Consider the following 15,163-nt stretch of genomic DNA (forward strand, 5'->3'; position numbering starts at 1 on the left):
TTTTTTTTTTTTTTTTTTTCCCCTTGCTTCAATCTCATTCTCTTCTCTTTTTTGGGCTCCTGTTACACTTAACATTAAACCATTTGATAGTGTCCCATAGGTATCTGAGGTTTTGTTCATTTTCTTTCCATCCTTTTTTTCTCTGTTCTTCAGATTGGTTAAATGCTGTTGATTTGTTCATTGACTCTTACATCACCTGATACTAAGTTTTTCAGCAAATTCTTAATTTCAGCTATTGTGCAATTTAGTTCTAGAATCTCAATTTTTTTATAGTTTACATCTTTCACTCAGATCCCTATCTGCACACTAAAACACTTTTCCTTTAAGTCTTTGAACATACATCTAATAGCTGCATTCAGGATTTTGCCTGCTAACTCTAACATGGGCTATTTTAGGCTTAGTTTCTATTGACTGCCTTTTTTCCTTGACTTTGAACTATATTTACCTGTTTGTGTCTCGTGGTTTTTCACTGGAATGCTGGATGTTGTATATAGTACATTATAGAGATCTGGGTTCTTTTACCTTTTTCTGAAGACTGTTGGTTAATGCTTTTGGAAGTTCAGTTACTTCCTGTCACTTTGGTCTTAGATTTTGTTACTGTGGATCTGTGGAAAGCCCAAGTTATTTCCCAAGCCTTTCCAATCTTAATCTCCGAACTGTTTTCCTCTACGGATTTTGTTGGAGCTTAATTTAGGTTTATTTGGGGCAGATCTAGAGAAGACTTACCAAATATGAATTGATCAAATTCTTTCTGAGTTTATCCTTACTGCCATGGATGGGGAAAGAGTGGGATATGAAGAATTCTCCTTTTTTCTGTGAATTTTCTTTTTAATCTAGGGATTATATTCTACTTTAGTACTTAGTTCTGGCTATTTGGTCATTATCAGGACTAGAAGAGATGTTTACATTTTAAGAAGTGAAATTATCAGCTAAGAGTTTTCCACATATTCTTTTAGTTGAATTTAACTCTGATAATAGAAACAAACACCTAATTAATAGGTGAAAGATAAGTTCCTTCTGTTTTGATAGACTGTCTAAAGATTATCTATTAGCTGTCACAGGTTTCTTCCCTTTTTCCGTAAGTAAGATGCATGCTAACTTCTAACATTTTACTTTCTGTCTGGCATCCCAAGACTAGGCTTCAGATTTATGCCCATGGTATCTTTGGAGGTTGAGACTTTCTCTACGTTCTTTATCATGTGAACTTAAGATATCCTGGACAGGGCTAAAAGCATTCTATAAAAACCCGAAGCAAGCACAGGTGAAATGTGAAATGTCACAGCTGCCAGGGAAAATACAGCTTTAGGAAGAGTGTTATTGGCAAGAAATTGAAATTCTTATTGAGAAGAAATCTAAAGTAAACTTAAAGAAATTGTTGCTTTTCCCTGTGGCCTAGGGGCAAAAGAATGAAGAACATTTTTGGTTTGGTTTTGGGGCTGTTTTGTTTTTGGTTTTGTTTTAATTTTTAAGGTAATGTATGTTTTAATTGAGGGAAGAGAGAGAATAGACAGGTTCAACTTTCAGATAAATAGGTATACAAAAATAGCATCTCCGTTCGCAGTACATTGCTAGATACAAAAGATGAGGCGCTCAGTATTATTTTAAATGTGATGGAACAATTTTGGTATGCTTTTGGATTAGATAGTAAACAGATTTTGTGAATGCAGAGATTTTAATTTTGGGGACAAATTATTCACATCACTTTTTATTGTATTCAAGTAGGAAAGTGAATCGTTTACCCTTGGGTCCTTAAATAAAAGAGAATTACACTTTCCTGGCCAGGTATAATGATAATATATATAGTACATATTTATGTCATTAGTAGAGGCCAGCTTAAAGTAAATTAAAGAAGCTTCCATCAGTTATTTTATCTATATCCTCATTATGAACCAGCGTTTGGCAAAAAGGGAGCCAAAAGGGAGCCTATTTCTTCTGTGTGACTCATACTCACATGTTATCTGGAATCCTCTGGCTTAGCCAGAAAAATTTTAAACAACTGTGTTAATTCATGTTTTCTTTTTAGGGTTCTCCTTTAGATGTCCTTAAAGATGAAAGAGTTCAGTACTGGATTGAGAATTATAGAAATTTATTAGATGCCTGGAGGTTTTGGCACAAACGAGCAGAGTTTGATATTCACAGGAGTAAGTTGGATCCCAGTTCTAAGCCTTTAGCACAGGTAAGTAAGTACATTATTTTGGAGAGAATCAAATTGTAACATGTGCTTAATGTAGCCCAAAGAGAAGTGTTCACAATATGTTATATTGGGTAAATGTAGAGTTCAGTTTAATAAATTATTATTAGCTCATCCTTTGCTTATATTGAGTTCCTATTGATGTTTTACCTATCCCAGATTGCACTCCGTCCTTGACCATCCTGTTTTTTTGGTCCTGCCACTTCCTAACAGTCATCTCAGTGGTTTGAGCTTTAGTCTGAGCCAGAGCAAACGACAGCAAGCTTAGAGGGTCTTAGGCAAACCTTATCAATTCTAGGGCTCAGCTTTTCTAGTATATTCCAAGCCCTTTCAGAATCTAAACTATTATACTATCTTATAAATTCCATTTATGTATTAAATTTTTCTGTACTACTTATGTGTAATAAGGCAGGATTTGCTTTTTCCTCTAACAGTGTATACATATGTCTATATGTCTAATTAAAATGGAAATTGTTTTATTTTAATATTAGTTTAAAAACCATGAGCTCTCAGTTATCACATAAAACACATGACATGAGATCAGCGTATCTAAATTTGGACATTAAATACTGGGTATATCCTCAGTGTGAGCACTGGATGGTGCTGTTTTCTTATTTTAGCAAGTTGAGGAATTAGTGATTATTTTAAAACAACCTGAGTTTTTGTAAAATAGCATTACATGATAATATTATTAATCTGTGTAAGTGTTGAAGAGCCCAGGAATTTAATGTAAAAGCAAAGCAAACATTTTCTATTACTATGCTAAAATTCTAGCTATTTGACATTATAGGGTTCTTAACTCCTTTTTGTCTTAGGAAATGAATGTTTTCTTTACAAGAAAATTTTGTTCAGGAGATGAAATCATTGAACTTTGGGTCAGAACTTATATTGGGTTATTTTGTAATGTTCCAGTGTGAATTTTAAAGTCTTTGTTATTTCTCAAATGTTCTTATCTAACATTTCCAAGTTTTTCTACAGATGTCAATGGTGTTAGGAAGGATATAACTAAACAGAGGTAACAGAAAAGAAGTACTCAATGTCACTGTTAAGTGGAAATCCTAGATGAAAGCTAGTCAAATTTAGCACATAACAAACTATTTAATCATATAAAATAAACCTTAAAAATTATTTAAGAGTAATTTGTTAGGATCAAACTTTGAATTTATGTTATTTATAAAATTTGCATATTTATTCCTCCTTTCATTTGTTGTATAGGTGTTTGTGAGTTGCAATTTTTGTGGCAAGTCGATCTCCTACAGCTGTTCAACGGTGCCTCATCAGGGCAGAGGTTTTAGTCAGTATGGTGTCAGTGGTTCACCAACAAAATCCAAAGTCACAAGTTGCCCTGGCTGTCGAAAACCCCTTCCTCGATGTGCACTTTGCCTCATTAATATGGGAACACCTGTTTCTAGCTGTCCTGGTATGACATAATTCTATAATATATTTTCTGATCTAAAATTGTTCCTACATAATTGACTTAATGTTATCAACAGAAGACATAATAGGTTGAGTTTATATTATTTCTAAGAGCAAGCTACTTTGCTGGCTCAGAGGTTTTGTATTTCCTGGAATTTGTAAAATCTATATATTAAAAGTAAAATCTGTATTCGTAATATCGCAAGTAACCTCACAAATGCTGGCCAATTTAAAGTTTGTGAAAATAGCTTAAGTATTAAGTAATCCTATAATTATATTATTTTCTTATCATTTTTTCTAAGAGGTGTTCCCTCAAATTTTGTGTTTAAAAGTCAGTGCACCCTCATTTATTAACAAATACCTTGTATGCATAAAGAGCTTTTGATAGTCTCAAAGCACTTTTACATTCTCTTTTTTAATCTTCAGAATCTACCTGTGAAATACGTAGAGAAAGTATTAGTCTAGAAATCACATCTCTTTACTTCCAAGTTTTGGTGCTGCTTCTGCTATATTTGTCAGTTACCTAGTGAACATATGTATCTTTTTAATGGTTAGAAATATTAGGATTACTGTTTACTGTTTATGGTACATATAGAAAGAAATTTTGAGAACGGTAGATAATTGACTATAATGTATCCAGTAGCTGAAAATATTTGAGCTATTTATTTAACTTGAAAATTACATTATGGCAGAAATTTTAATTAAAAATGTGAGTATTTAGCATATTAGTATAATCAAGAACTGGATATGGTGTCAGCGTGCCTATTTTATTAGTTCTAGCTCTATGACATTCAGTCTGTAACACTGAGAGTTACTTCAGCCCTCGTTCATATACGGTGTTGGACGGAGATTCTTTTTAGGTGTGGAATTTTATAATTCTGTTCTGCAGTTGGTTCGTGTCAGTAGTTTGTTTTGTTACATTAACATCTGTGAAAGAGGTTTGCTGGTATCATTGGCTGAGTAATTATTTTTCAAGTTAGATGCCTTTTTTAAAAATAAAGGCAATTTGTAATGTTTTCAAATTTATATATTAGTTTTGATTTAAATTTTAATCAAGGATTTTATTTTCTGTATTGTGTATTGATCGCTTTTATGGTCTTGATACTAGTAAATAGAAAATAATTTGGACTAAAAATCCACTACAGTGAAAGAACGAGGCAAAATATTGCATAAACAATTTATAAATGAACTGGGATACATAAAAATATTAAAGTTAATACATCTGTGAGACCATAAGCCCCAGGAAGCCATAATGGCCTGAGTGCTGTTCTTTTTTGCTAGATATTAACTTTTCAATCTTTTTTATCTTTGAAATAAGTAAAAAAGAGAAAATCAGTTTTCTAAAATTTGAAGGAAAAGCAAAACATTTCAACCTGTTATGGAGACTGTTAATTTAATGAATATTCAACACTCAGGTTTATAAAATCCTAGCATTTTTCCACATTTACTTCAGAAAATTTATTTGAAATTTTCTTCAGTAATAATTTTTTGTATATATTTGAATACTTGCTAAGATAAGACAGATATGCTGAGATGAATAAAAAGGTCCTTGTGGAACTTATCGTGTACAGTGAGCATGGATAAAATAAGAAATGATATGTTTAAGAAAATAAATAGTGGTCCAGAATACCTTATCTGTCATTCCAAAATCTCTAAAAAGATGTGAAATCCGAAGGTTTTTTTTTACAAATTTATAATAATCTCATATGAATTAAAAAAAAAAAACCACCTGTTCAGAATTGACATGAGGCTATTAAGGTCTTTGATTACAGAATGCTGCCTCAGACTTTCCTGGAATTGTTATATTTGCTCATTATTTTTCTAAAATCCCAAACATTCTGTATTCTGAAACATGTTTAGCTCCCTGAGGTGAATAAGGAATATTGTATAAAGAAAGTATTAGGAATTTTGAAAGAGGGAAACATTACTTCTGTTTGAAGGAAATCTGGAAAACTTCAGAAGGAAGATGCTGTTTAAGCAGGTCCTTTAAAAAAGTTTGGGAGATTTAATATGTGAGGATTTTAGAGAAGGCTTTCCAGGTGTAGACAAAGAATGAAAAGCGTGAAACTTGGGTAAAGAGATTGGTAAATGTAAGTACACCATCAGAGCTAGCAGTTGCATCTGTATGACAAGGGCCTAACAAAGTAGATTGATAGGAAATAAATTTGTGTAGGAAAATTAGGGAATCCTGAATAGGATCTTTAAAGGATTGCTGAGCTGAGTTAATTAGAAAATACAATTACCCTTGAACAACATGGGGGTTAGTGGCACCAAACTCTGAATAGTCAAAAATCTAGGTATAACTTTTGACTCCTCCAAAATTTAACTACTAGTAGTTTACTGTTGACTGGAAGCCTTACTGATAATATAAACAGTTGATTAACACGTATTATATGCTTTGTGTGTATACTGTATTCTTATGGTAAAGTAAGCTAGGGAAAATAAAATGTTAAGAAAATCATAAGGAAGAGAAAATATATTTACAGTACCTACTGAAAAAAATCCACATGCAAGCAGGTTCACACGGTTCAAACTCTTGTTTTTCAAGGGTTAGCTGTAATAAGCATATTCTTTTTTAATATATAAAATCAGAAGATTCTGAGTTCCAAAATAAGACAGGACCTAATAGAAATAAAATGCTAGCTCAAGGCAGTTTAAAGATTGAGGTGTACAAACCCCCTGATGCTTTGCCTTTAATTAAAGATGTCATCCATCCATCATGGTTCATGATCCAAATGGCCAGGATTTCCATAAGCTTCTTTAACTGGTGTTGCGTATTTTTGTACTCAATTGTGCTTTAAAGATTGGAACTCTACCAAAAATAATATTTATAATTATAAACCTTTATAATTATTTATAACTATAATGTTTAGTTATAAACATATTTAGCATTATAAATGTTATTTATTCAACAGGTATCTAGCACTTATTGTTTTAAGTGCTAGGAATGTTACAGTGAACAAAACAAAAATACCTGCCCTTATAGAGCTTAATGTAAAGGAGTGATAACTTTTTTTTAAGTTCAATTATATGCTGGTTTCTTTCTTACTCTTAGTAGTAGTAGTAGTAGTAGTAGTAGTAGTAGTAGTATTTAGTGACTACGTGAAACCCTAGTTTCCCTCAACTATTCTATAGCACTTATCTTTGTAATTCACTATGAATCTTTTAAAAGTTAAAACTATCTAAAATAAGAAAATAAAAAAATGAAAGTTAAAATGATTGATCTTTTTTGAGTATAGTTGACACACAATGTTACATAAGCTTCAGGTGTAAAACTTAGTGATTTGACAAGTTGCTATGTTGGGCTCTGTTCACCACAAGTGTAGCTGTCATCTGTCCTGTTACATCACCATTACAATATCATTGACTGTATTCCTTATGCTCTGCCTTTTGTTACTCATTCCGTAATTGGAGGCCTGTATCTCCCTCTCCCTTTCACCCATTTTGCTTAACCCCCCACAGCTTCCCTCTGGCAACCATCAGTTTGTTCTCTGTATTTATGGGTCTGATTCTGCTTTTTGTCTATTTTTTTTTTTAATTTCATTTACGAGTGGAATTGTTCGGTATTTGTCCTTCTCAGTCTGACTTATTTCACTTAGCATGATACCCTCTAGGTCCATCCATGTTGTTTCAAATGACACGATCTCATCCTTTTTATGGCTTTGTAATATGACTTGTATATGTATACCATATTTTCCTTATCCATTTGTCTATTGATGGAGACTTAGGTTGCTTCCATGTCGTGGCTATTGTAAATAATCCTGCAATAAACATAGGGGTGCATATACCTTTTTGAGTTAGTGTTTTCATTTTCTCTGAGTAAATACCCAATATTGGAATTACCAGATCATATAGTAACTCTGTTTTTAATTTCTTGAGGAACCTTTATATTGCTTTCCACAGTAGCTGCTCCATTTGCATTCCCACCAACACTTCACAAGAGTTCCCTTTGCTCCATATCCTTGCCAATACGTGTTGTTTCTTGTCTTTTTGATTCTAGCCATTCTGGCAGGGGCAGGTGATATCTCATTATGGTTTTGACTTGCATTTCCCTGATGATTAGTGATGTGTATCTTTTCATGTGTCTGTGAGCCATCTATATGTCTTTGGAAAAACATCTCTTCAGGTTCTCTGCCCATTTTTTAATAGAATTGTGTGTTTTCTGGTGTTGAGTTATAAAAGTTCTTTATATATTTTGGTTATTAACCCCTTATCAGATATATCATTTACTAAAGCTATTTGATCTTTAAAAAACCTTTTTTTGATGTGGCAGTGAGGTAGACCTTAATATTTTCAGCTTCATCAGAGAAACATAAGAAGTAAACTGTTCTGGATTTAGTCCATTTTCTGTGTGTTAGAAATAACAAAAACAAAGTGAAAATCACTTAATGAGCTATATACAATATAAAATAGTTTATCTTTAAAAGGTCTGTATTTTCTTTCTTTTTGTTTTCTTCCTCTCCCCTTTCATTGTTAATCATTTAATGAAGGTTTTAGGAAGAATTTCAGTGTATTTACATCTTAACCACCTATGCATATTACATCTTCAACCACCTATATATCCTTTTACCTTATTATTATTAGCAAAAACAGATGGGTATTTTAAAAAACCATTTGTAAGACTATCCTTGTGGTCATTATATTATGACCAGCAATGGCCTAGGTAAAATTTTGACCACAGCATCATGTGTTAAACAACTGCTTAATTAAACTTAATATTTTTACTTACTCATTTTTCTATTCTTGTGTTTAATTATATATGATCTTAAAATATTTTAATTCGATCTGTTTTAAAATAAAAGAAAGCATATTAAGATAGCCAAAATTAATAGAACGAGCATTTTTTGAGCACTAAAGGTTATGTAAATATGTATGTAAGATATAAATATGCATGCGTAATAATACTTTCTTTCTTCAACTTTTTTGTGAACTGTAACACAAATAGATAACACAGATAATATATATATGTCAAGTACTATGATAAATCAAACATCATTGACGCCTGTGTCCTGCTTAAGATAACATTGGCTATACCAGCGTCTTTGCTCTTTATTCCCTGCCTAGTACTGCCTCTTTCCTCTTTCCCAGAGGTAACTACTGCCCTAAATTGTGTGTTATTTGGTTCTTGGTTATCTGTATAGTTCTATTACATGTTTAGTTTTGTCTGTGTTTTAAATTCGTATGAATGAATCTTATGGAATATATCTTTGGCTTACCTTTTTTTGCACAACATTTTTTTTAACTTTTAATGATGGTGATGAATGTAGCTGTAGTTTATTCATATTTCATTAGTATTTGGTATTCCATTTATGGCTGTAACATAGTTTTTTCCACTCTACTATTGATGGACACTTTGGTTGTTTCTAGATTTTTACTATTATGAACAATGCTGTTATGAACATTTGTGCATATATCTCCTTTTAGCATGTATGAAAGTTTCTCTAGTGTATGCACCTAGAAGTAGAATTACTAGGTAATACTGTTCGCTAATGTTTTCCTTTGGATTTTTATGTCTGTTCAAGGATAGAGATTGGCCTATAATCTGCCTTTCTCATATTATCTTTGCTTTTGGCAAAGTTATGCCAGCCTCAGGAAATGCATTGGGGCATTTTCCCCAATGTTTTTTGGAAGAGTTTGTATAGATGAAATGACCTGTTCCTCCGGGGTTTGGTAGAACTCACCTATAAACTGGATGTGGTATTTTCTCTGTGGGAAGATTTTAAACTTACTGTTTTTCTAAGGTGGTTAATTCAGATTGCTTCTTAATGGGTTTGATAATTTAAATTTTTCCGTTTTTTATTGACTATTAAAAATGTAAGGAAACTCCTGTTATCCAGTATTTTTCAATCTAAACTAGATCATAGCATTAAAATTGCTATTTCAATATGATGTGTGATTTGTATTTTGACATAGTTTTAGAAATACCTTTTAAGAAGCTTTGAATTAAATATTTTGACAGTTAACAAAGATAATTTTCTTTAACCCATAGGAGGATCCAAATCAGATGAAAAAGTAGACTTGAGCAAGGATAAAAAATTAGCTCAATTTAACAACTGGTTCACATGGTGTCACAATTGCAGGCATGGTGGACATGCTGGTCATATGCTTAGTTGGTTCAGGTAATCAGTACGTTTCTTCTTTCGTAGGCTTGGAGTTAGAGGAGGTAGAGCAAATGGCCTTTTATATAGTTCAGGTGTATACAGCCAAAGGATAAATTTCTTTTTTGCTGCCACTTGGGTTAATAAAGGTGGTGTCAGCATTTCTGTCATTAGATAGCCTATGTAATCTTAAACTGTAAAATTAATACTTACATATGAGAAGCAGTTTAAATATTATGTATGGGTTAAATGTTTGAATATTTGGAAAGAGGATTTATAGTGTTTTTTTTTTTACAACTAACGTAATATCCTATCATAGTATGTAATTGAAATTAGAAATTAGAAATTAAATGATGGAGTATACATATCAGACAACTGTATCAGTTATCATCTAAAGAAACTTCTCATATAGTAAGTAAGCACTTCATGCAATAGAGACTCAAGCCATATTTAATTCTACTTTAAATAGTGCCAGGGCCCTTTACTCTTCTTTGCTATAACTTTTACACCCAGTTTGTCACATTGGCTTTAATTAAAACTCTGAGCACATCCCTGTCACTTTCATAACTGTAAATCAGGTATCTTGTTATATATTTAAAACGTAAAGCTATTTGCTTTCCAGTAACTTTCTCCCCAATTCAGCTTGTCAGTGATTTTTTATTTAATTCTTTTCATGCTTTTTGTCTTTGGGTTTTAATTCCTGTATTTTTTCAAATACCATTTTGAAAATTACATTCTGCATAAAGATAGGTATATAGGTAAATGTATGTATGTATATGCTTAATTTAGATTTTTAACTGTTACTTGACCTATTTTTTTTAGGGACCATGCAGAGTGTCCCGTTTCTGCATGCACATGTAAATGTATGCAGTTGGATACAACAGGAAATCTGGTACCTGCAGAGACTGTCCAGCCATAAAATGTTATCATCTAAAGAGAAACCTTCAAGTGTGGAGCTTTCTAATAGATGTCCTTCATAGCTCAAAAACGTACCTCAGAGCAAGTCACTCATGACTTTCCTGTAATGGGAAAATAAATCATTCTATCAAATCAGCAATTTGATGTTTGAGTGATTTTGATGTGCTTCACAGAGACAAATGCTGCTGAAGTGAGCATCAGCGTGTGGGCATGAATTCTGTTCAGTAGGTTGAAAAAGTTCATTTTGGAAGAGTTTTAGAGGGTTTGTTGAAATTATGAACACTATGCAAGCAGAGTTTCTGGAATAACCAAGAACAGACCTTGAACCTGTATCTTCTAAGCTGAAATTGGCTATCTTTTCAGTAAAATCTGTATATCTTTTAAAATAGAATAAAATGACCAATTTTTTACCTTTAGAATTTGAGAACCCCTACCCCACACTGAAGAATAAATTTCATCAAGGTATGGTTGGTATATATTTCTTAAGGAGTCTTTTCCTTCATACACTTTCATTTCAAGATAAGAAATCTTTTGGCACAGATCTTTATTGTCTTCCTAAGAAAAGCCAAAATTGAGAATGTATCTTAATACTTTTTCTCTTCTGAGGAGAAAAATATGTATCATTTCAGGGGAACATGTTATAAAATTTTCCGTTTTTCAGCCTTTTGTTTTCCAGTGTCCTCATTTGTCTTCAAAGATTTCTCTCCCTATTAATTCATCATCTTATGCTCATCATCTCAGAGCATCTTCCTGAACACAAAGCCTATGCAAGATTATAGATGACTAAGCATGCAGCTTAACCTGCGTCAGTGTGTCCTACTGTCAGATTCCCTCCTATTTTGGAATACTGTTTTTTTGAAGGTAACCTGGGAGGGAGAACAGGGTCACTTTGGAGACAGTTATGTTTTAAATATAAGTTTCTAAAAGTAAGTATATTTGAGCCAGTTCAGGGACTTTATTTAAAAATTTTATTCTTTTCCCTTTTCACAGCTAAATAGGAGAGAAATACAAAGGATTTGTGGCATGCTTCTCTGCTACCTGACACACACAGAATATTGAACTGAATTTCATAGTTGTATTCATAGATAAAACAAAAGTAAACGTAAAAATTATTGTATAGATTTTGGAGAAAGAAATAATCTTAAGCTAAAGAATTTCAAGAGCTTTCATGCTAGCAGTTTTACTTGGTGGAATTAATATTGATTACGTTAGTTTGAGGTGTGACCTAAGTACTGAACAAAAGTGAATTCGTTTTATTTTTACTTTGAGATCTGATACAAAAGGCCCTTTTCAGGGAAAACATTGTATATCTATTGCATGTCTACTGTAAACATCTCACCTAGATGGCAGTCTTCTTTTAAGTTGAAAGAATTAGGAATAGTTAGAATTTTTTTTTTTTTTAACCAAGATTTCTATAAAGGGGATGTTTTCCAGTTTTCTTTTAAGTAAATCTTCCTGACTTCATTTTACTAAAATATAACCTTTATCTTTACCTTTAAAATTGCTTCAGTTAAAGTGTTCCTTTCAAATTTTCTCTGTCCTAAATACAAAAACTTAGCTTTAAGTAATGTCAAACTATCATAATACATTTTCCTTTCTCCTTAGCTTAAGTTTGATCAAATTATTGAATTTATATTTATAATAGGGTTGCATCTAAGATACTTAAAATTTTGGGAAATACGATATAAAAACAAAGTCTAGAATATAATCTGCATGTTTGTAGTCATATTAGGTGACATTTTTAAGATTGTTTATGCCTGTTTGTTAGCCTCCTGATATTTTCTCTGAAGCCCAAATAGTCATATAAGATGTCTGTTATATTTGTTTTGCATTTCAGTGTATGTGGACCATGAAAATAGATTCAAATTATTTTTCCATTTTTATTACGAGTGTGATATTTGGGATTATAAACTCAAGATATTTTACCTAAACATTCAATAGAAGTGTTTAATTAAAGTGTTTTTATTACTTTTTTAAAAATTGAATAAATTTGGATTGCAGTCACCATGCTTGATCTAGAAATTATCTTTGACTCCTCTGTAAATAATCCAATAAAATAATATTAGTACTTATTTTGATGGCAAATTTGATACCTAACCTTAGTAACATTTTTGTAGGCTCTTTCTCAGTTTAATATGCTTTCCAGAATGGTTATTCTTTAAAATGGTATATTTTAAAAGTAGCTTTCCATTGTCAGTGGTAAGTATTAGAGTTAGAAGGGATATAATTCTGAATGTAATTATATGGCCATATTTAATTTCAGCTACTCTTTTTACTGCAAATATTGAAAGTGTAGGCTTTGAACTTTAAATTGCAATCTTAGCCCCAGTGTAGTGGCCAAGTGACCTGACCATTTTGAGCCTCAGTTTCCTCATATGTTAAAAGGTACAGAAATACCTCATAGGGTGGTTAGAAGTACCGTATCCCTGTCACATAGTAAGTAAGGTAGTGGTTAATAGTTATTGTTACCTTAATCTTTATTGGTTACTCATCTGTCAGTACGTTTTAATTGAATATGGTATAATAAACAAAGGATTTACATTTGTCTAAGGAGTGAAAATTTCCCAAGAGCTTATTTTCCAAAATCTGGATAAATTATGGCATTTTTTTTTTTTTTGAGGTAGGACTTAACTACTTGTTTATCCTATTTTTAGAATAATACTTTTTGGTTTTTGAGGAAATCCTTCAAATAACCATCTAGGAGTTTGATGTGATACAGGAGTGAACCCAAGGATTAAAATTAAATTTTCAGCACATCTGGACAGCTGAATGGTAACTCTTGAAAACTTGAGGTTTTCATATCCATATTTGACTCTTAAATCCAGGTCATTACTTTTCTAGAACATATCCAGCATTATCTCTATATAATCCTTCCTTTTCTGCTATTTCATTACACTTGATGTTCATTTCAGTTAAAATGTTGGAGTGGTAGTAGTAATCATAGAAAGGAAGCATGAAGTTGGACACGAATTAGTTGTACATTTCAAACGTCTGCTCAGAGGCATCAGAGAGGTGGGAGAGACATGTTAGGTATTAGTTCAGCGTCCCCATATTGAGTGCTTGTGATCCACATGGCCGTGGCAGAGATGGGGCTACCTGGACAGCTGATCCTGTCTACCACTCTAACTCCTCCCATTACATCACCTGCCTGTTTTCCCTCTTGCTTGAAAATTTTGTAGATCTTTTGGCTGATTATAAAAAGCAATTTACAAAAATATTAGTTTGTGTAAAATATTAATTTTTCCTGAGGATAGGGAGAGAAGGAAAGACTCCCAAAAGTTCTTAAAGCTAATGTAATCCAAATACCAAATAACATGGATTGCCAAAACAAAGAACTGATTTCACTTAGGAGTATACATGATAAATTCATAAGTAAAATGAATATCAAGCCCAACAGTTTATTAATAATAGTTACTGCTGGTGCTCGTTATGTGCCAGGTACCACGCACAGTATCCCATTTGACCCTCACAGTAGCCCTGTGGGGCAGGTACACTATTACCATTCCCATGCTGTACATGAGGCAGTTGAGGGGTAGAGACACGACGTCACTGTGCTAGGTTACGCAGCTAGTCAATAGCAGAACCAAGATTGAGCTACCAGTCATCTGACTTCCCAGTTTGCACTTTTAATTACTATTTTATACTTTGGTGTACTAGTTTACGGGCTGTATATAAGAAAATCCACTATGACAAAAAAGGTTTATTATATTCAGTATTAATACACCAATAGAGAAAAACCATGTTAACAGCTCATTGGATGTAAAAGGCATTTGGTAAAATTCAAAAATTGATTCCCAATTTGTTTTTTAGATTTAGTTATTATCATGCAAAGGAAGTGTTTTTCCTCCATTGTTTTCCCCTATGTTACTATCTCAAACAGCTGACATCATGCCTAGGGGAGAAATAGTAAAATCCTTCCCATTTACAGGCAGGAATAAAATAAGGATCCTGTTATTACCACTGGTTTTNAATAAAATAAGGATCCTGTTATTACCACTGGTTTTGCACACAGCAATGCAGAAGAGGAAAGCAGGAGACACACCTTGCTTCTTTTTCAAGTCCTTAAAGTCTGGTGTGGCAAGAATGTCTTCAATAGTTAAAGGCAAATAAACTGATAAACTACAACATGCATGACAAATACCCTTAATTCATAAGGAACATTCTCAAATCCAGAAGAAAAGACATAACCAATAGCTAATATTGATCAGCAATTATATAGGCAAAATAAATTGAAATGGCCAATGAGAATAAATATTAAATCAGTAACTAATGCTGATTAAAACAATAGGATACTGTTCACCTGCCTGCATAGATTAAAAAGAATAATGTGCACTTTCATGAATGTAGGAAAGGAGCATTCTGAGATAAGGACTTGTGGAAGTATATATCAGTACAGGTGTCCTTGAGGACTTGTGAGCAGTATGGATCAAAATCCTTAAAAAGGTTCACACCCTTGGACACAGTATATTGGGAATATTTTCTGAGAGATAAGTGCACAAAGATGTAGGTTTCTAAGAAGTTTTCACAGCATTGTTTATAA

At 32.6% G+C, this 15,163-nt stretch overlaps 1 protein-coding gene across 4 annotated transcripts in view; it reads left to right on the plus strand.

Annotated features, from left to right (window-relative positions):
- Positions 1-10,762, plus strand: part of MIOS (meiosis regulator for oocyte development) — a 35,393-nt gene extending 24,631 nt beyond the window's left edge. For all 4 annotated transcript variants that reach the window (XM_034668111.1, XM_034668117.1, XM_034668133.1 and 1 more), the window contains 4 exons: positions 2,024-2,176; positions 3,407-3,611; positions 9,597-9,726; positions 10,528-10,762. In XM_034668111.1, coding sequence (XP_034524002.1) covers positions 2,024-2,176; positions 3,407-3,611; positions 9,597-9,726; positions 10,528-10,624 — 585 coding nt within the window. In that variant the 3' untranslated portion in view covers positions 10,625-10,762. The remainder of the gene's footprint in view (positions 1-2,023; positions 2,177-3,406; positions 3,612-9,596; positions 9,727-10,527) is intronic.
- The last annotated feature ends 4,401 nt before the right edge of the window (positions 10,763-15,163 follow it).

The sequence above is a fragment of the Ailuropoda melanoleuca genome, chromosome 1 (genome assembly GCF_002007445.2).
Source record: "Ailuropoda melanoleuca isolate Jingjing chromosome 1, ASM200744v2, whole genome shotgun sequence".
NCBI classification, from domain to species: domain Eukaryota; kingdom Metazoa; phylum Chordata; class Mammalia; order Carnivora; family Ursidae; genus Ailuropoda; species Ailuropoda melanoleuca.